Source organism: Hyperoodon ampullatus (genome assembly GCF_949752795.1).
Source record: "Hyperoodon ampullatus genome assembly, chromosome: 16".
NCBI lineage: Eukaryota > Metazoa > Chordata > Mammalia > Artiodactyla > Ziphiidae > Hyperoodon > Hyperoodon ampullatus.
In genome coordinates this window covers 62,225,491-62,244,603 of record NC_136929.1, presented here as the reverse complement: position 1 = coordinate 62,244,603, position 19,113 = coordinate 62,225,491, and the positions used below count along the sequence as shown (strand labels likewise).

The 19,113-nt window shown below is 52.2% G+C and overlaps 1 protein-coding gene across 1 annotated transcript in view; it reads left to right on the top strand.

The window, feature by feature from the left end:
* The window catches only part of ATP7B (ATPase copper transporting beta), a gene marked incomplete at both ends in the record, with an annotated part of 51,799 nt that extends 32,898 nt beyond the window's left edge, over window positions 1-18,901 (top strand). Inside the window, 12 exons of the mRNA XM_079721994.1 lie at window positions 4,179-4,306; window positions 4,408-4,562; window positions 5,147-5,281; window positions 8,293-8,487; window positions 10,470-10,652; window positions 12,046-12,214; window positions 13,391-13,534; window positions 14,797-14,939; window positions 16,369-16,572; window positions 16,671-16,788; window positions 18,080-18,182; window positions 18,655-18,901. Of these exons, the coding sequence (XP_079578120.1) occupies window positions 4,179-4,306; window positions 4,408-4,562; window positions 5,147-5,281; window positions 8,293-8,487; window positions 10,470-10,652; window positions 12,046-12,214; window positions 13,391-13,534; window positions 14,797-14,939; window positions 16,369-16,572; window positions 16,671-16,788; window positions 18,080-18,182; window positions 18,655-18,901 (1,924 nt within the window). The remainder of the gene's footprint in view (window positions 1-4,178; window positions 4,307-4,407; window positions 4,563-5,146; window positions 5,282-8,292; window positions 8,488-10,469; window positions 10,653-12,045; window positions 12,215-13,390; window positions 13,535-14,796; window positions 14,940-16,368; window positions 16,573-16,670; window positions 16,789-18,079; window positions 18,183-18,654) is intronic.
* Between the last annotated feature and the right edge of the window lie 212 nt (window positions 18,902-19,113).

Genomic DNA, 19,113 nt, shown 5'->3' with positions numbered 1-19,113 from the left:
TTCCCTTTGTGCCCTCTCTTCGCGCCCCTCATTCCTTAAATGTGGGTGATAGTCGGGGTTTCAGCATTGGCCCTGTTGTCTTTGTGTCCCCCGACCCCGTGTCTTCATTCTCAAACCCACGTCAGATCTCAGTGGGCGTCCTCTGGGACCCCTTCCCTTCCCTCGTCCACACAGCTGGTCCCCGTCCTCTTGATTCCGGCTCCACAAGCTCTGGTGGCCCCGGCCGCTGCCCCTCCCACTGCTGCCGTGCTTGTTCAGGCCACCGGGCTCTCTCCCCTAAAGCCCCGCAACAGGCCCTCCCTGGCCTCCTGCTCCAGCCTTGTCTCCTTCCTGATGTTTTCCACATGCAAACCATCCAGCTCTTGGAGGCACAGATCTGATACTCTGTAGCTGCCAGTCCTCCGGAGGTTTAGGATAAAGTCCGCATCCCTAGACGCGCACATGAGACTTGGCATCTGCGCCTCTGCCTCCTGGGCTCAGCCTCTGGTCCTGACATCCCTCCGTCTCCTCCCGGCCACCCCCCTGGCGGGTCCCAGGAGGAGGCGCCCCTGCACTCGCCCACCCCCCCGCCCTCCAACCAGCGCCTTTCTTCCTTCCCCTTCGCCTGACCCCTTGTCCCCTGGTCAGACTGCCTTGTCCTCTGGGGCCTGGAGCACTTGGTGCCTCCAGTCGTCCTGAGACTACATAGCAGGTGCTCAGATCCTCACTAGTTGAATGCATGAAATGACTGTCAGATGTTAAAGAAACGCATCATACACGTGCGTGTGCTTGACACTGTGAGGCCTGCACAGCGGGTCCCCAATCGCCCACGTTGAAGGGTTCTGTTTCTTATAATTAGGAAAACGGAATTATAATTTTATATAGCCCAGTGGCTGTTCTCTTGTACGTTTTTCCTTCGTCTTTTTGCTTTGTGTTAGATGAGGCAGGAGAGTAGAGAAGAGGGCACAGGTGAGGTGAGCAGGCTGCCGGCAGAAACCCTCAGAGCTGAAGAAATGCTCGGAAAAACCTGTATTCCCACAGCGTGGGGTTTGGGGCACATGAGCTTCCGAAGCAGACATGCGACTGGGAATTCACCAGAAGGAGCCACCTGCCCCCCTAGAGGGCTGTTCCCCATAAACTCAGCTGTTCAGAGTAAGAAAGATATGGTTAATTCAGATCAAAGGGGAAATTCAAAGTTAGGTGAAGCGGAGCTGAGCCTCACTAACGATTTCTTAGAAAGACACCCAGTGGACATTTGAGGCAAGAATCACGATTTTTAAGCAAACATTTTAAAGCTTAGGAGTCAGGTTGTGGGAGAGGAGGCTCTGCCCACAGCCCCGTCGTCACCTCCTTTCTACGGGAGCAGCTGCCCCTTCTCTGACACAGGCTTCTCTTGGCCCGGAGACCGCTGTGGATGGTAAACTCCAGGCTGTGCAGACGGGCCTCTCGGAGGGCAGTCTTGGAGCTTGGGCGTCTCCATCTCTGGGAGACTTTAAACAGAAGCAGAGGATATTCTCGGTTGTAGAGATCCTCCCCTTCTTTTTATGTACTGTCCCCCCAGCCACCAAACAGATTTACACATCTGTTCCCAGCACTCAAGACTCAGGCTGCCGCCCGCTTCCCCTTTAAAGGTCTCTCCTTTTCTGTGCTCCCTTTCTTTTACTGTGGCCATTGCTGAACTTAAATAAACCAGCTTGGGGCTTCCCTGGTGGCGCAGTGGTTGAGAGTCCGCCTGCCGATGCAGGGGACACGGGTTCGTGCCCCGGTCCGGGAAGATCCCACATGCCGCGGAGCGGCTGGGCCCATGAGCCATGGCTGCTGAGCCTGCATGTCCGGAGCCTGCGCTCTGCAACGGGAGAGGCCACAAAAGTGAGAGGCCTGCGTACCGCAAAAACAAACAAACAAACAAACACAAACAGAAACCAGCTAGACTTTAGTTACTAGGTCATAGACCTGAGAGTTTTGTCCTGTGTGTAACCCCAGCCCAGCACAGTGCCTGGTACATAGAGGCCGGTCAACAGTGAACACGTCCGTCAGGTGATGGTCAAAGTCACCAGCACTGACTGTGCAGCGGGCCCTGCCCTCGGTGCCCACAGGCAGCATCTCAGGTCAACCTGGGAACAAGTAGGGGTGACTGTCACCTACCTCACGTGGTTTGGGGAGGCTTCATGTCAATATGGAGCACAGCACCTGCACTCAATACACGTCTGGTTTTCCTTCTCCAGTAAGGTGGCTTTTTGTACCCTCTCTCTGTGATAGTTTAAATGTAGTCTCTGTAGAATGAAAGGAAGGCATAAAATAACCTCAGAGCCCTGCTTGCTCTACGCCCCTGCTTTTCTGACTTTCTCACCATTGGTTCATGAGCCAACGTTACATATACAGTTAAGTAAATTTGGTCCCTGTGACGCTTTCAGAGAGATGCTGCCAAAGCCGTCCTCGCTCCCTGGATGACTCTATTCCTGTCGTCCCCTCCTGTCCCCCCATCTGTCTCTCTCGCTCTCCGTGGGACCGTTCTCCCCAGCAGACAGTTCACATATACTCACAGTTCACAATTTCCTGTCTTAATCCACACGCTCTTCTACTGCTGTTTTTCTCTTCTCTTTCACACAGCAGAACTTCTTTTGAGCGTTGTCTTCAGCTGCTTTCTTGTTTCCTCACCTCCCAGCCTCTCCTCAGCCCGTTCCAGCCAACCTTGTCCCTCCACCAGTTTCTGAGATCCCTTCTGCCAAAGACATCACGTCACTTCCATGAACCAGATCAACCATTGCTCTTATTTAATCCTCACTGCAGCCTCTCACCAGCATCTACCCCCTTTTCTGTCCCTTTAAAATACGCCTTTTTTTTTTTTTTTTATTAAGAGATAACTTACCTTCACTGAAGTACATGAATCCCCAGTGTACGGCGTGATGAGTTTTACACGTATCTGTGTCTAGGTAATGACCTCCCCGTATGCCATGCGATGCGATGGGTGCTCCCTCCTGAAGGCCCCACTCTCTCCTTTTCCGCCCCCATCCCTCGCTGGCCCTTCCGCCTGTTCAGCCTCCCAACATGCGCATGTCCCAGGGCCCAGGTCTCTCTTCCAGGCACACTCCTGAGGAAGCTCGTACCATTTCAGGCTTTAGATCCCATCTCTATTGTGACAGCTTCCCCATTTGACCTCTAGTCTCAGCCCGAATCCAGTTTTCAGCTCCCTGCTCTCCCGACTTGACATGTCTACATGGAAGGCAAGTAGGCATCTCGGACCCAACACGTGAGAACAGAGATCTTCATCTCCTCTCCTCTCCTTCTCTTCCCTCGCCCTCCCGTGGCCGCTTCTACCTAGGCGTCTCCATCTCATTCAACAACTTCTCATCCACCCAGTTGCTCAAACTGAAACGAAGAGCTCATGCTTGCTTCTCTTATGCGCTCAGCGCATACACACAGCTTGCTGACACGTCATGCCCCCCCAAAGTTCCCGGGCATCTCTTCCCTCCGTCTCCAGTCCAGGCCACTGCTGCCACAGCCGAACTCTTCTGTCAGCTTCTACTGTTGCCGCTACAGCCCATTCTCATGCAGCAGCCAGAGAGCTGACTTGAAGATGTGTACCGGCTTATGTCACTTTCCCACTGTAAACCTTAACACCCGAAGCCCGCACTTTGCCCTGCAAGACCCAACACGGTCCGGGTTCTGCCTGCTTCACTCGTGTCCCTCCAGCCGTGCTTGCTGGCTTCCTATTTATCAGAGGCCCCCTCTGTCCTGCCTCAGGGCCTTTGCATTAGCTGTTTCCTCTCCCCTGAGTTTTCTTTCCCCGTGTATGGGGCCCTCTTGTCGTCCGTCAAATGTCATCTTCGCGTGAGGCCTTCCCACTTCTCTCCTCCTCCGCCACCACCGAGGGAAGCCCTCCAGTCACATCGTTGTCAGCACAGCACTTATTTAAGACCTGGGACTATCTTGCTTGTTGTCTGTTTGCTCCACAGAATTGTCCTCATGAGCGTCGGGACTCGGCTGTCCTGCTCACAGCTGGCTTCCCAGGAGCTAGGACAGTGCCTGGTACTTAGCAGCTGCACAGTTTTGACTCAGTCTGTAAACGGCGGATAAAGTGGTTACTGCCGCTCAGTGTAAAGCAGGCGGTTTGTCTAGAACCCTACCTGGGTGACAGGCCAGGAGGGTGAGCTCCCTTGTGCGGCCCCCGAGTGTAACCTGAGTGGCGTCTGTTGCAGAGAGGAGCAGGTGCCCATGGAGCTGGTGCAGCGTGGAGACATCATCAAGGTCGTCCCTGGGGGCAAGTTCCCAGTGGACGGGAAGGTCCTGGAAGGCAGCACCATGGCCGACGAGTCCCTCATCACAGGTGAGGACTCCGTCCCTCTGGGTGGGCGTCAGCACCCTGGCCAGGCCCCAGGGATGCCGACGGCGCTTAGCGCGTGGCGTTGGTCTCCTCTCCACCTCTAGGAGAGGCCATGCCCGTCACGAAGAAGCCCGGCAGCACAGTGATCGCTGGGTCCATGAACGCCCACGGCTCCGTGCTCATCACTGCCACCCATGTGGGCAACGACACCACCTTGGCTCAGATTGTGAAGCTGGTAGAAGAGGCTCAGATGTCCAAGGTAATGAAGGGATTTTATTTTTTATTTTATTTATTTATTTTAAAAATTAATTTATTTTTTATTTTTTGGCTGTGTTGGGTCTTCGTTGCTGCGCGCAGGCTTTCTCTAGTTGCGACAAGTGGGGGCTACTCTTTGTTGCGGTGCGTGGGCTTCTCATTGCAGTGGCTTCTCCTGTTGCGGAGCACGGGCTCTAGGTGCGTGGGCTTCAGTAGCTGTGCCTCACGGGCTCTAGAGTGCAGAGCTCAGTAGTTGTGGCTCACGGGCTTAGTTGCTCCGCAGCGTGTGGGATCTTCCCGGACCAGGGCTCAAACTCGTGTCCCCTTCATTGGCAGGTGGATTCTTAACCACTGCGCCAAGAGGGAAGTCCCATGAAGGAATTTTAAAAGCAATATAACTTCAGCTTCCTCTCTCTAGAAATTATTCCAAGAGTCCCATAGAATCAGGCAGATTTTACTGAGTAGAGAGATTGACTAATAAATGTAGTTAATGAGGGAGCTAGGAATCCCCGTCCTTGTCCATGCTTGTGGCAGTTTATTTCTTTGGAGATTGTAATTTCCTGCGGTCTTCGTGTTTTATTTCCATAGGCACCCATTCAGCAACTGGCTGACCGGTTTAGTGGATATTTTGTCCCATTTATCATCATCGTTTCAACTTTGACGTTGGTGGTATGGATTGTAATCGGCTTTATCGATTTCGGTGTTGTTCAGAAATACTTCCCTGTAAGTTGAATGCTGTGGGCAGTGTGCTTGTTGGGTTTTAAATAATCGATTGCCATTAATCCTATTTTTTCATGTCTTAGATTCATTGGGCTTTAATTACCCATTACGTCTTATTTGCTTGCTTCACTTATTGGCAGCAAAACCTCAGCCAGGGTAGGACAATCCTGGCTATGCAACTACGCAACTCCTGCAGGTTTTTACTAAAGATGCCTTTTGCTTTCTGGTTAGATCATTTCAAACACCACTGGCTCTCAGGTGTAGTGCTTAAAGCATTTACATTTTGCACTGTTGGCCATTTTTGAGGTTATGAGGCACACATCACAGAAGATAGGTCACGTCAGTCACAATAGCATGATAATATTATTTAACCAGTTCTAAGAAAAATAGATTTTTTGCTGGCTACCTCCATATAGACCATCTAACCTTGCAGCTTCCCAAGTAATACTAATAGCTTTTTAATAATTACTTATTAAACATTATATATGAAGCAATGGAATATATAGCTTTGAATTTAAAAAGTGGACGAAGAATGATATCTTAGGAAATACAGTTTTATCAAAATTCAAAAAAAAATACGAAACTTTTCTGCTTCATCAGTAAGAACTTACAAACATCAGTGATTCGCAACTGGGAGTGGTTTTGATTTGGTGATGTCTGGAGATGTTTTTGGTTGTCGTGGCTGAGGAGGGGTGCTGCTTGGCCTCTAGTATGTATGATAGGAGCCAGGGATGCTGCTAAACATCCTACAACACACAGGACAGGTCCCCATGACAAAGAATTATCTGGCCCCAAACGTCAATAGTGCTGAGTTGGAGAAACCTGGAGAGACATAAAAAGCTAATGGCCCACTTGGAGTAGTATTTGACAACTGCCCAGTGAGTAGAACAATGTTTTACCTTATTTTTTAAAATATCTCATACTTACTTAGCCCAGTCTAATATGTATTTTACCTTAGAGCCATAAAATAAGAAACTGGAAATACAGAATAGATAATTTTTTCCTTTTAAAAAATTTTTTTATCCGTAGTTAAAGGCATATCATATATTCTTGGTGTACTTGTCATTCACTTAGGTATGATTTTCCTCCCTCAAATTTCCTATCTTAAAATGTCCAAGTGAAACACTTTCTGACATCTAGGGAGATTTCAGTGTTTTAAGAGTAGCCTATGACTGTATTCCTAGAATTTGCCAGTGGCTATTATGGCACCTGACCGCCAAAAAGTTTGGCTTTTGTGGGAGAGCAGCTCATTGGCACGTGGCTGTGGGAAACTCAGTCCTAAACAAGTTGGAATATGTGGCTTCCTGCTGTTCCCTACCTTTCCATCTTACTTTCACTTCTTTTGTTTTTATCTGCAATATCAGGGAGGATGCTGACAAATGAGGTACTGCATGTTCCTTTAAGACATTGTTGTCACTCTGCTCTGTACAAGTCATCTGTAGGGACAGGGTTCGTGTCAACCTCTAGAAGTCCACCCCACTCCTCTCAGAATGCCAGGTGTGATTTTGACAAGAATTTCTGGAGGTTAAAAAAAAAATAAAAATACAACACTTCATCCTTACCTCTAAAAAATCACATTATGTGTTAAACAGCATGTCCTTCTACCGAAATCAAACTGTTTCTGTGAAAATTGCATGACCCTTAATAAGTTAGCTTATTTTAGAATCTGCCTTTCAAAGTCAAAGAATAGAGGGTAGACGGATCTAAAGAGATTGTGGTCTATATCCTCGATTTAGAAAACATGCATTTTACTGTAATTAAGTGAACACAGCATCTCTCAGTTGTTCTCCAGAGATACTAGCCATTTTGAAAGATAAAACAAGATAACTCAAGACGTTAGAATGCAAATAATCATACCAATATGTGTCACCAGGTAACTGGGAAGGAGACCTGTATTTTTTTGGTTTTGGATTTTTATAAAGGAAACAGTGGTGAAAAATAGAAGAAAATAAAGATGGCTCCAAATCCCATCCCTATATGCACTTTTCTGCACTTTGGTGAACATCTTTCCAGTATTGTTGAAAGGCTATCTAGAGATATAGGCAGATAATTTTGCACTAATTAAATCACAACACATGCCATTTTATGCTTGTTTTTTTTAAATTCAGCAATGCTACTGATATCTTTCCATGTCAGTATGTATACATCATCATTTTAACATGTGCATAATATTCCATTATGCACACCATACCTGCAGTTTAACTAACCAATCCCCCATTGGTTGTTTCCAGTTTTTTCCCTTTATGAAAAAGCACTGTGAGAAATATCCTTGTATCTTTTCCCACATGATTATTACCTTAGAGTTGATTCCTTGGCGAGCTATACTTTTTTAAAGCTTTCATAATAATAAAAATCATAATGATAATGTAATAGCTATAATTTCTCAGACTCCTCTCTCCTATGTCAGGTGTTGTACTTTGTATATTTGTGTTTGTATGTATTTGTATGTATGTTACCTCATTTAATCCTTACAAAAACCTGTGAGCTGGGTATTATTACCTCCATGTTGTATGTGAGGAAGCTAAGACACGGAGTGTCAGAGCCAGGATGTAGACCTACGCGGTCCAATTCTAGAGCCTGTGCTCTTCCCCTATCAGGGATTTTTATGTGCCTCTCTCCTCTCATAATGCCTTTGCCTGAGGAAAGCCTGTAGGATCAGGTTGGAACAGTAGGATATGGAGCAGTAAAGTGAACCACGCGATACCTGCAAAGCAGAGCGGGATACACCGTGTCTCCTGGAGCCCAGCTCATCACGCCAGTTCAGGTCCCCCACCTGTGCTGGAATGTTCTTTTTTTTTTTTTTTTTTTAATTAATTTTTACTGGAGTAGAGTTGATTTACATGGTTGTGTCATCTTCTGCTGTACAGCAAAGTGAACCAGTTACATATATCCACTCTTTTTTAGATACTACTCCCATATAGGCCACCACAGAGTGGAATGTTCTCAGATGATCAGAATTCCGTGTGCTGCCTCATCTGACTCTCACCCTGCCTCTGTCTCTTTCCTCTCGTCAGACGTCCAGCAAGCATATCTCCCAGGCAGAAGTGGTCCTCCGGTTTGCATTCCAGACGTCCATCACGGTGCTGTGCATCGCCTGCCCGTGCTCTCTGGGCCTGGCCACGCCCACGGCCGTCATGGTGGGCACCGGGGTGGCCGCCCAGAATGGCATCCTCATCAAGGGAGGCAAGCCTCTGGAGCTGGCCCACAAGGTTGGCCCCCGCTTCCTTCGAGGTCTTGGCTGGGGTGATTTTGTAGCTGTATGTATGCTGCGTGATTTTTTTTTTTTTTTTTTTTGACTTAGAGAGTCCTAGTGAAAATAGTACCTGTTTAAATTTCATATTCAGAGAAAAACCTGAAAGAGGACTGAGGGTAGCACTACTAATTAAGTAAAACAGGAAGCCAGGACTAACTGGGAATGACAACAGGACGGGCAGCAGCTCACGGTCAAAGACCTAAATGCTGTATAAATACTAATTTAACCTCATCGAGAGCCCTGAGGTGGGTGCTGGTTGTTTCCATTTTACGGGTGAGGGAAGTGCAGCACGAGGGGGCCGGGCGACTTGCCAAAGGCCTGCAGCTAAAATGTGCAGCGCCGGGCTCACAGCCAGGTGGTCGGGCTCTGGGGAGAGTAGCTGCGCTGTCTCCACGTGATCGGGGAGGGTCCTGGGACCTCGGCTGGAGCAGCAGGTAGCAGTGTCTATGGAGAATCTCCCTTCAGCCCAGCAGTCCCCAGCCTTCCATCCTCCCTTTATTTCTTCGGTATCTGTTGAGCGTTTACTCTGTGTGGGTCCTGTGCTGGGCCCGGGCTCTCAAGGACCTTACAGTCCAGCAGGAAAGACAGGCATGGAGCAAGCAAGCAGCAGGCGCCACGGAGAGTGTGAGATGCCGTGAGGACAGTTCCTCAGGGGCCTAACCGTAGACCCGTGTGTGTTGGACGGGGTGGGCGCTGGTGCAGGTGCTCAGGGGAGGTCTGAGACCTGTCAGCTGACAGCAGAGGTTGGGAAGGGTATCCCAGCCATGGGACCAGGACGTGGAAAGGACCCAGGGGGGCCGTGCTGCCTGGTCCCAGACTCCGTAGGACTGGAGACCGTGAACACGTCCCCGCCATTGTGTCCCCGGCATCTTGCCCCGTGCCTGGCACGTTGGAGTCACTCCACAATTATTTTCTCAATAACTAAATGAGGACCAGAAAGAGAGAGAAACTGAGAGGAGATGAGGGTACTGAGGGAGGGAGGGGGGAGAGGGGCCTTGCAGGGCTTTGGAGGGTTATTCAGTCCCGGCCCAGAGCTTAACCAAGAGCAGCGGGGACACACGGGGGCAGGGGCGGGGCTGAAGCGCCTGCAGGGCTGGATTGCACGCTGCGAAGGCGGAGCGGGGGCTGGACTAGAAGCTGCCAGGATTGTCAGAGGAAGGCCAGTTAATAGTGGTGAAGATGCCCCACTCAGTCAGACCCAAGAAGCGGAGCTGTTGTTCGCTAAATGAGGGAGAACCGAGCCTGCGACGCACAGTCTGAGCACAACAAGGGCTGACCTTGTACCGGGTCCAGGGGAGCGTGGAGCGAGGGAACTGGTGGGCTCCGGCCACGCAAGCTCAGGCGCCGAGTGTGGCTGCTTCCGACTGACTGAGCCCAGACCCATGGGGACCAGTGCCAAGCTGCCACTGGCCAAGGGGCACAGGTCCCCAGACTAGCTCTGTGGTTACTTGTTATTATGGCCAAGGAACACTCCCTTCCTTTTGTGAACTTGGAATTCGAGAACACTATTCTCCGTAGGCTTTTGCACTGATGCAGGCCGGAGAAAACAGTGGTTGACCCGGCAGATAGCGGTGGACCGGGAGATGGACAGACCCCCCAGGGTCACGCTCCTGACCCGACCCGAGGAGGAGGCCACACGGTGTTACTGCACGGTGATGCCTCCTTGTCACATCAGAGTGAGAGCTTCTGGCTCCACCTGGTCAAGGTTAAGCCGGAGTGTGGATTTTTTTTTTTAACTGGGCAGAGAGGGAAACAATGTTTTGGCAGTGGTAGTGGTTGGACCTTGGGATGGACGCAGAGGATTCTGTAGCGTGTCACGAAGGAGTGTATTGTGACCTGCTTGGGGTGGGTTGGGTGAAGTTCTGCCTCGAGATTGTGAGGACCGTGAGAGTCCCTTGCATCTGTGTTTTGGTCACTGAGATGTGGTTTTTTGGGCAGATAAAGACTGTGATGTTTGACAAAACTGGCACCATCACCCACGGGGCCCCCAAAGTCATGCGGGTCCTCCTGCTCGTCGACGTGGCCACGCTGCCCCTCCGGAAGGTGCTCGCTGTGGTGGGGACTGCGGAGGCCAGCAGTGAGCACCCCCTGGGCGTGGCAGTCACCAGATACTGTAAAGAGGTAGGTGGACTGGGCGTTGCTGGGCCCTTGCTCCCTCGGCTCCCCTGCTCTCCCCAGCTGGGCCAGAAGACTCCGGGCTCCTTCCTCCTCACACGCCTTTCCTCCTCGCTACCCCTGGCCCCCACGTCAGCTGCCTCCACAGAGGCCTTGGCTCGTGTGGTCTGGAAACTGCTGAGCAGGCCCCCTGGAGCAGGTGTGGATGCAGCGCACAGCGGCAGGTCCCTTGTCACGTTTCCAGATCATCACAAAGCAGTTCAGTGTTAATGAGCTAATGGCCATTCATTAGGCATTTCCTGAGCATCCTGAGCTCAGGGGAGTAAGAATTCATAAGATGTGAGCTCTGCCTGCTGGGAGTTGATGGTCGGGTGGGGAGAAGACAGGTGTCTTCAGTCCCTCACGAGCGAGCGCTTCGTGCAAAGGGATACAAAAACGAAGGGGGTCTTGGGGCCAGGTCAGGAGAAATCCATTCCACTGGGGACTCCTGAGACGGAGAGGAAGCAGCAGAAGTGACCAGAGGACTGTGGGTTGTTGGCACAGCTAGGGGAGAGCCTTCATTCTCTGACCTCTGCAGATGAGAGGGCCTAGTTCGCTTTCTCTGTTTTCAGTCTGCGCGTGGAGGCAGCAGAATGTGCCAGAATACTGCCCTGAAAACATGTACACTGTCTGAACAGGACAGTTATCAGTAAATGGAGAAGGTGACATGGATGCCTTGGGGAAAAGTTGACAACTCTTCCCGGACAGGGAACCTTTCAGCAATCCCATTTCGTGTCGTGTCCTTTGTGTAGGGTGCGGCTATTTCCCCTCTCATCCTCCTGATGTTTCAGAACGAATTCTGTTCACCCCCAGGCATCCTTCCTTTGGGTTCTGTTACCCAGATAACCCCAGCCCTTCCCTTTCTCCTGCCACGTCGGCCCTCCCCACCAGGGTCTGGCCATGGGCAATTATCCCTTGATGGCCTTCAAATAGTTTGTTACCACTTACCTATTCCATCGTTTTTATGAAATTATTTGCAACATAAAAAGAAAACCTTTCCTCCCTTGGGCACCTTCATCCCCGCCACCACCCCCCCACCCGGACCCCAGCCCTTAATTTGGGGTGTTTGATGTGAATTGCCTTTCTCCTTTCTGGACTGCAGCCTGTCCACTCTCCCCAGGCATCCAAACTCTAGGAGAGAGTTGAGGCTGTTTTAAGTGACTGTGTCACATAAGAGAGAAAGAGTTGCTGACTTAAGCGTCGATCTCTTCGCCTTTCCCGGCAGTTCTCCTCCCGTCCCTCCCTTCCCTCTAAATTCCTGGTGTCCGCTGCTCTCCCCCCGCCTCACCCCCACCTCTGTCCTGACTCCCTCTCGACTCACCTCTGTTTTCTGCTTCCTCTCCCCCACTTTCCTTCCCAGGAACTTGGCACAGAGACCTTGGGATACTGCACGGACTTCCAGGCGGTGCCCGGCTGTGGGATCGGCTGTAAAGTCAGCAACGTGGAGGGCATCCTGGCCCAGGGCAAGCGCCCACGTGGCCAACCGACCGCCCACCTGAATGGGGTCAGCAGCGTCCCCGTGGAAACAGGTATCCCCGGCCTCGGTTTCTGCTGCCCGGCCCGCCGGGGGCTGGGCCCAGCCATGGAGAGCGCCATGCCAGGCTCGCCCCGTGGTTCCCGACTGCGGAGAAGGTGGCTCAGGGCTGGTGCGCCGCACGCCTGTCTCCTAGGGAAGCCTGAAGCTTCTCTCGTGTTCTTCGATATGGCTGAATCTTGACGCTAATGGCAGACAAAAGCAGTGTGTGACTTAGATTCATGGAGTATTGCTTACCTGCTCCCTAGTCTCGAGTCTCCTCTTTCTTAGCCCAGGTTAGTCTTGGGATAAGACTCGTAAGCTGCAGGGTAGGCAGATGGGAGTCTTCCTTTTGTTCTTCCTAAACAGGAAAACTCCATGTGGTCAACTCTGATGGGATGTGACATATTGACAGAGCTGGCAGCCGTCAGGCAAAGTGAATGGAAATGGTCTGCCCAAGCCAAGAAGGGACACTGGAGGGACAGCTGCTTTTTGAATAACGGCCTTTCTTATTCAAAGGGTGCTAGCCGTCAGCATAAGAGAGTGGGAAAACCCCCAAACCAAAAAACCCATGTCTAGTGTTTGCTCTTAAGTATGTTAGTAGTTAAATCTTGATTTAGATTTTGTCAAAAGCTATTACCACCTTATAGCAAGTTAAAGCCCTGGGGTGACCTTTCCTTTGCCTTCCAGGGGGACTGGTCTATCAGTGACACCTAAGGTAGAGGTGACAGGTACAAGACTCAGCTGGCCTTTTAGGAGGTATAGCTTCAAAACCTTTCATACACGGCGGCTGGTTGTTGGCTGATTCACCTTGCATCATCTGTACCAAGCAGGGATGGGTCTAGTCCACACCTGCTTTCAGCGCTGACCAAATAACTAACCGCTTCTAATCCTAATTCTAACCCAATCTACCTGCAGCAGCAGACACCCCTAAAGGCCAGTAGGTACATTACGCGGTGTTTAATACGTTTGTAACATCTTTACATGTTTTAATTCATACCGCGGTTCTGCATGTTGGTTATTCTTTTTCCCCTGGTTCTTTAAGGATGGTTTTCCAAGAGGTGTTGACTAGGTTGTGGTTTTTCCAGAACCGTCAGTGGACATTTTGCTGTTGAAACCACCCCATGGTTTTTAGTGCTTTCTCACAGTGAACTTGGGCTGTTTGGGAATAACCACACACTCCTTTGAGCAGATGCGGTCCCACAGACCTTCTCTGTGCTGATCGGCAGCCGAGAGTGGATGAGGCGCAACGGCTTGACCGTCACCAGCGACATCAACGACGCGATGACCGATCACGAGATGAAAGGCCAGACAGCCATCCTGGTGGCCATCGACGGTACCGCTCTTCTCCCCTGTCCTCTGCGCTCAAGTGAAGCTGGAGACGTCAGGCAGAAATAGAGTCCTTTTTTTCTTTTTTTTTTTTTTAAAGTAAATCTTCCTCACTGTTAATTTTAGTTCTATTATCGAAAAGGCTGTCTTGCCATTTTTTTCACTTCATTGGCAATCCTGAGGCCCCCTCTGGCCACCTCCATCTTTGCCGCCAGAGTGAAGACGGCATCAGCCTCTTTGCTCTTGGGATTCTAAACTGTCTTCCCCACAATCGTTTGCATCTGCCCAGGTTGGCAGTTGAAAGTCATCCTTTCTCATTTATCACTGCAGGCGAAACAGCAGTTGACTTCCTAAGAGTTTTAACTCTAAGATGCTTTACATACTGAAATCCCCTGCAGCTTTCACAGAGCTTCTCAAGATTGTATGTATCTTAGTACTCAGGTTATATCCTGGGCTTTACATCTCAAGTAGATTAGAATCACTTTGTTAATGTTAGTTTCTGCTAATAGAAGTAAAAACTACATGCAAATAAGAAATAATTTAATTGCTGTATTTTGAACGCTCCTCTTTTCCCATTCTCTCTCTCTCTCTCTTTTTTTTTTCCGGCTCCCACTGCCATGCCTTCTCCCGAGTCCTTTAAACGCACAGCCCCCTCAGCTTGTCAAGCTGGAAATGGCTCAATTAAAAGTGCCTCTTACACATCCTTACCCTCACCGCTCCCGTCACACCTCAGTCCTCGAATGCCTTCCTGTGTCAGTACCTAAAGAGTCACTAAAAAAAAAAAAAAAAAAAATCTACAAAGTGTTTTCTGTAGGAAGAGACAGAAAGGAAGGATTGTTTTTCTAGCTGTTTGGACATGTGTCGCTTTTTAAGTAGCATTTGTTGTATTTGTTGTCTTTCTCATGTTTTAATAGCTAACAGGTATTGAGTTATTATGAGCCAGGCATTCTGCAAAGCAAGAGATGTTCCTTGCAGAAAATCTGGAAAATTCCGAGAGCTATAAAAAACAATGGACTCCCTCATTATCCTACCCCTCGGAGAGCCACTATTAACTTTTTAACAGTCCTTCCAGACTTTTCTATGCATCTGGAAATGTATGTAAATTTTTAAAAAAACAAAATCAAAACCATATTCTGTTGTATAATTTGGTGTTTTGCTTTTGGCGTGTAACATGGTATTAGGAAAACTGTTCCGGATCGTGAAGTCTTACTTGCTTCTCGGGCTGCCCAGGGCTCTGCCCCGTGTGCTCACCTGCGGTGTCTCCTACAGGTGTGCTCTGTGGCATGATCGCCATCGCAGATGCCGTCAAGCAGGAGGCCGCCCTGGCCGTGCACACACTGAAGAGCATGGGCGTGGATGTGGTTCTGATCACGGGGGACAACCGCAAGACAGCCAGAGCCATTGCCACCCAGGTGAGGGCTGGGGGCCGGGATGTCTCCCACATCTGAAATTGCAAGCAATTTCAAGCTGGCAGAAACAGTTTAAGGAAGTTAAATAAGCACTAGGGCATTGAGCACTCAGCTTTGCTCTGGTCCTCCCCCCTCACTGGGGCTCTTCTCTCCACATGCTTTGAGCTTGGAGCCATGCACCTCCCACAGGGGACCACCTTGCTGCTGCCCCAGAGGTCACGTTGCTGGGGCCTGGGTGCCATCATTGCTGCACAGCGGCTGCAGCCCCGGGAAAGCTGTTCCAACATTCTTTATTGTCCAGTCGCTGCACTGAGGAAAAAAGACCATGGCTTGAGGGCTGAAATAAACAATCTTGTAGCCTTTATATTAAGGGAGTGTTTTGCCGGCCCAGCTCTCCTCACTCTGCACCAGATAAGTCCCTGGGTCCCGGCAGTTCTTCTGCGGCGCTAGGGTCTGAGTTTGGGCCACGAGAGCAGCACGACCGCATGCCTGCCTGCCCTGCCTTGCGGGGAGGGCTCCAGTGCAAACTCCAGACAATTGTATACCACCCCTTGCAGACGTGTGTAAAGCTGTCTGCTTTTGAGAATGAATTGCTCCTTGGGAGGGGAGCGGCAGTGCCCCTGTCAGCCATCCTTCTGAGGGTACAGCCACTCCCGGGCTAAAACTTGTTCCTGCATTCAGCAAGCACTTACTAAGCGCCACCCCTGTGACAGAGAGGCTACAGAGAGGACTGAAGAGGGCACCGCCCTCAAGGAGCTCACGGTCCTGTGGGGAGGGTGGCCCAGGGACTGAGTGTAAGCCAGGTGCTGGGTGCTCCAGTGGAAGAGTGCACGGGACGCATGGGAGCTGCCAGCTTACCCCTCAGCCTGGCAGGGGCCGGGGACACCTTCCAGGAGAGAGAGGAGGCCTGCAGGTGTCAGATGAAGAAGAGGGGTTGCTGGGGGCAGGAAAAGTGACTTTTGCAGGACAGAGCAGGCAGCGCGAGCGAGTTGGAGAGGCCAGGCAGGGCCCGCTGGGGCCGGGGGTGCTGGGGAGCTGGGCACAGGCAGGACCTGACCTGGGGACCTTGGGATGCAGGCAGAGGAGTTTGGACGTTGTCCTAAGGGAAGTGGGATCCGCTGGAGGCCTTGAAGCAGGAGAGTAACATGACCAATGATTACTGTTCTGGAAAGGTCACCGGGACGGCCTCTGGAGAAGAGTGTTGGGAGGCGAGGATGTGGGCAGGAGGCCAGTGAGGGTCCCGGACCACTGCGGGGCGTTGGGATGGGAGCAGGGGGTCCATGTGCCTTGCGACCTGGAATCTGCAGGGCTTGGTGACGGGACCTGGAGGCTGAGGGCTCGTGGGCTTCTGCTCCTATTCCTGCCCCTCGGCCACACCGGACGTTGTTGTGCCTTTGCTTTTTTATTGACTGCTGTTCTTCTTTCCTTTCAGGTTGGCATCAACAAAGTCTTTGCGGAGGTGCTGCCTTCTCATAAGGTGGCCAAGGTCCAGGAGCTCCAGAACGAGGGGAAGAGAGTGGCCATGGTGGGCGATGGCGTGAACGACTCCCCGGCCCTGGCCCGGGCCGACGTGGGCATCGCCATCGGGACGGGCACGGACGTGGCCATCGAGGCAGCTGACGTCGTCCTCATCAGAGTGAGCTCCGCCGCGCCTCCCCTCGCTGCTGCCCGCAGCAGGAGTGCCGAGGGCCGCAGGGCGGAGCTCGCAGCTCACCGTGTGCTCTTCCCCGGCAGAATGACTTGCTCGACGTGGTGGCCAGCATTCACCTCTCCAAGAGGACCGTCCGGAGGATACGACTCAACCTGGTGCTGGCACTGATCTACAACCTGGTCGGGATCCCCATTGCAGCAGGTAGGCCCTCCCTGCCCTGTTTCCTCTGGCCCTAGTTGTGGCCAGAAGCCTTGAAGAAAGAGTTGATGTTATTATGTTCTGCTTTGTAAGTCTCTAAAGGTAAATGAGAAACTGCAGGGAGAACCCAAGCCTTCTGTTCACTGCGGGCCTCTCTGAAAAGCTGGCCAAGCTGCTCAACCCTAGTTACCTTGGCCCTGTTTTCTGGAACATTATTAAAACACACAGTCTGAAAAATAATCAATATTAACAGTTATGGGGCACCCGTGACACACTAAGCCCGGGATCAGTGCTTTAGAACTTTGTCTTAAGAATGAATTCCGCCCGGGTTTTATCCTGACTCAGAAATAATCATGGGAAGAGATGGATATTGTCTGCTCCCTCAGTCCTCCCTCCCCCACTGTAACTTGTGTCACCAGAGAGGGAAGAGTTCCAAAGACTCCTGCAAGGAAAGCGCCTACATAGGCCAAGACCTTTTTTTTTTTTTTTTTTTTGCGGTACGCGGGCCTCTCACTGCTGTGGCCTCTCCCGTTGCGGAGCACAGGCTCCGGACGCGCAGGCTCAGCAGCCATGGCTCACGGGCCCAGCCGCTCCATGGCATGTGGGATCTTCCCGGACCGGGGCACGAACCTATGTCCCCTGCATCGGCAGGTGGACTCTCAACCACTGTGCCACCAGGGAAGCCCGGCCAAGACCTATTTTTAAACATGACTGCCACACCCCACGTTTCCCTGTTGTGTCCAAGCGGTCGGCGCTGCCTCACACGGTGGATCAGTGCATCCACTGCAGCCCGGCTCCGGCAGGTGCACCTCCTGCCCCGCGGCCGGCTCAGGACCTGGTCCCCTCCTGGGCTTGCGGCTCTGTCCCGGGACCTGGTCTCATTGCCCATTATCAAGGTGCTTTGACGCCCTTGAGGGAGGACCATCCGTGTAGAGAGGGCCCGTGGTCGTCAGCGTGTTGTCCCAGTGCTCACACCCCCGAGGTGCCCCCGGATGGTGGCACCTGCAAGTCCCTGGGGCGCCCTGTCCCCTGGAGCTTCCCCCAAAACAGGTGATGGCACCTCTGGATGGTCCCAGGAAGGTCAGGGTGGGTGGGGGACCCCAGTCCCCTTGATGGTGCCCCCCCAACCGCCCAGCTCTGAGACCGCCCACCTCAGGCCCACGGGCACATGGTCAGCAGCCAGCCCCGGGGCTTCCGAGCCGCCCTGAGGAGAGCTTCTGGTGGGCGGTGAGGCTGGGCCGCCCTCGCTCTCTGCCCTGGGCTGCAGCCTGAGTGTAGTCCCCCCCTCGGCCAGGTGTCTTCATGCCCATCGGCATCGTGCTGCAGCCGTGGATGGGCTCGGCGGCCATGGCTGCCTCCTCCGTGTCCGTGGTCCTCTCGTCACTGCAGCTCAAGTGGTGAGTCCCCGCGGCGGGCCCGGGGGGCGGGGTGGGTGTGCGCCCCGCGCAGGGCCCGGCCTGTGTTTGGGTAACGGCTTGTCCACGGCGAGCCAACCATTTACCTCTGAGCAGTCACCTCGCGCTGCTTCTTCCCGTTACTCCGCTCGACGGCTGCTTATGTCGAGAGGTAGCTATAGGATCCCTGTTTGTAATCATTTTTCCTTTTTTAAAAGGACTCTTTATTTACTTATGCTTTCAGTTAACAAAAGTTAATGACAGCCTACTACGTACCAGGCATTTGGCTAGAAAGTTTCTAAGTTGGGAACTTGCCCTGAGCCATAGGAGTTCGGTGGCCTTTCTTTCCTTTAAAAGCCGTGAGGCCCTGATACTGCATGTTACTAAAGACTTCATGAGAGGCCCTCACTGGGCCGTACAAAAAAAGGCTGTGTGTCCAGAATGGCTCGGGTGCTCTTGGATTCTTGCTTTGCAGCTACAAGAAGCCGGAGCTGGCGTGGTACGAGGCGCAGGCGCAGGGCCGCATGAAGCCCCTGACCGAGTCCCAGGTCAGCGTGCACATCGGCATGGACGACCGGCGGCGCGACTCCCCACGGGCCGCGCCCTGGGACCAGGTCCGCTACATCAGCCAGGTGTCCCTGGCCTCCCTCAAGTCCGACGGGCTGTCCCGGCCCGGCGCCGCGGCCGACGTCGAGCGGGGAGCAAATGGCCTTCGCTCCTGAGTGACCGGGACGAGGAGCCGTGCGTCCGAAAGCCGCAGGCGGTTGTGGCCCCCGCCCGGCCCCCCTCCCTGTGTGGCCGAGGCTCCAGCCTGACAGCAGCAGCAGCAGGTGGCAGAGCCCCTCGCCAGCCCTGGACGTTCTAGATCCCCCCTCCCTGCGGCTTGTGGACCGCGCTGCCGGGGTCCCACGGGCTCATTGGAAACCTTGCTGGC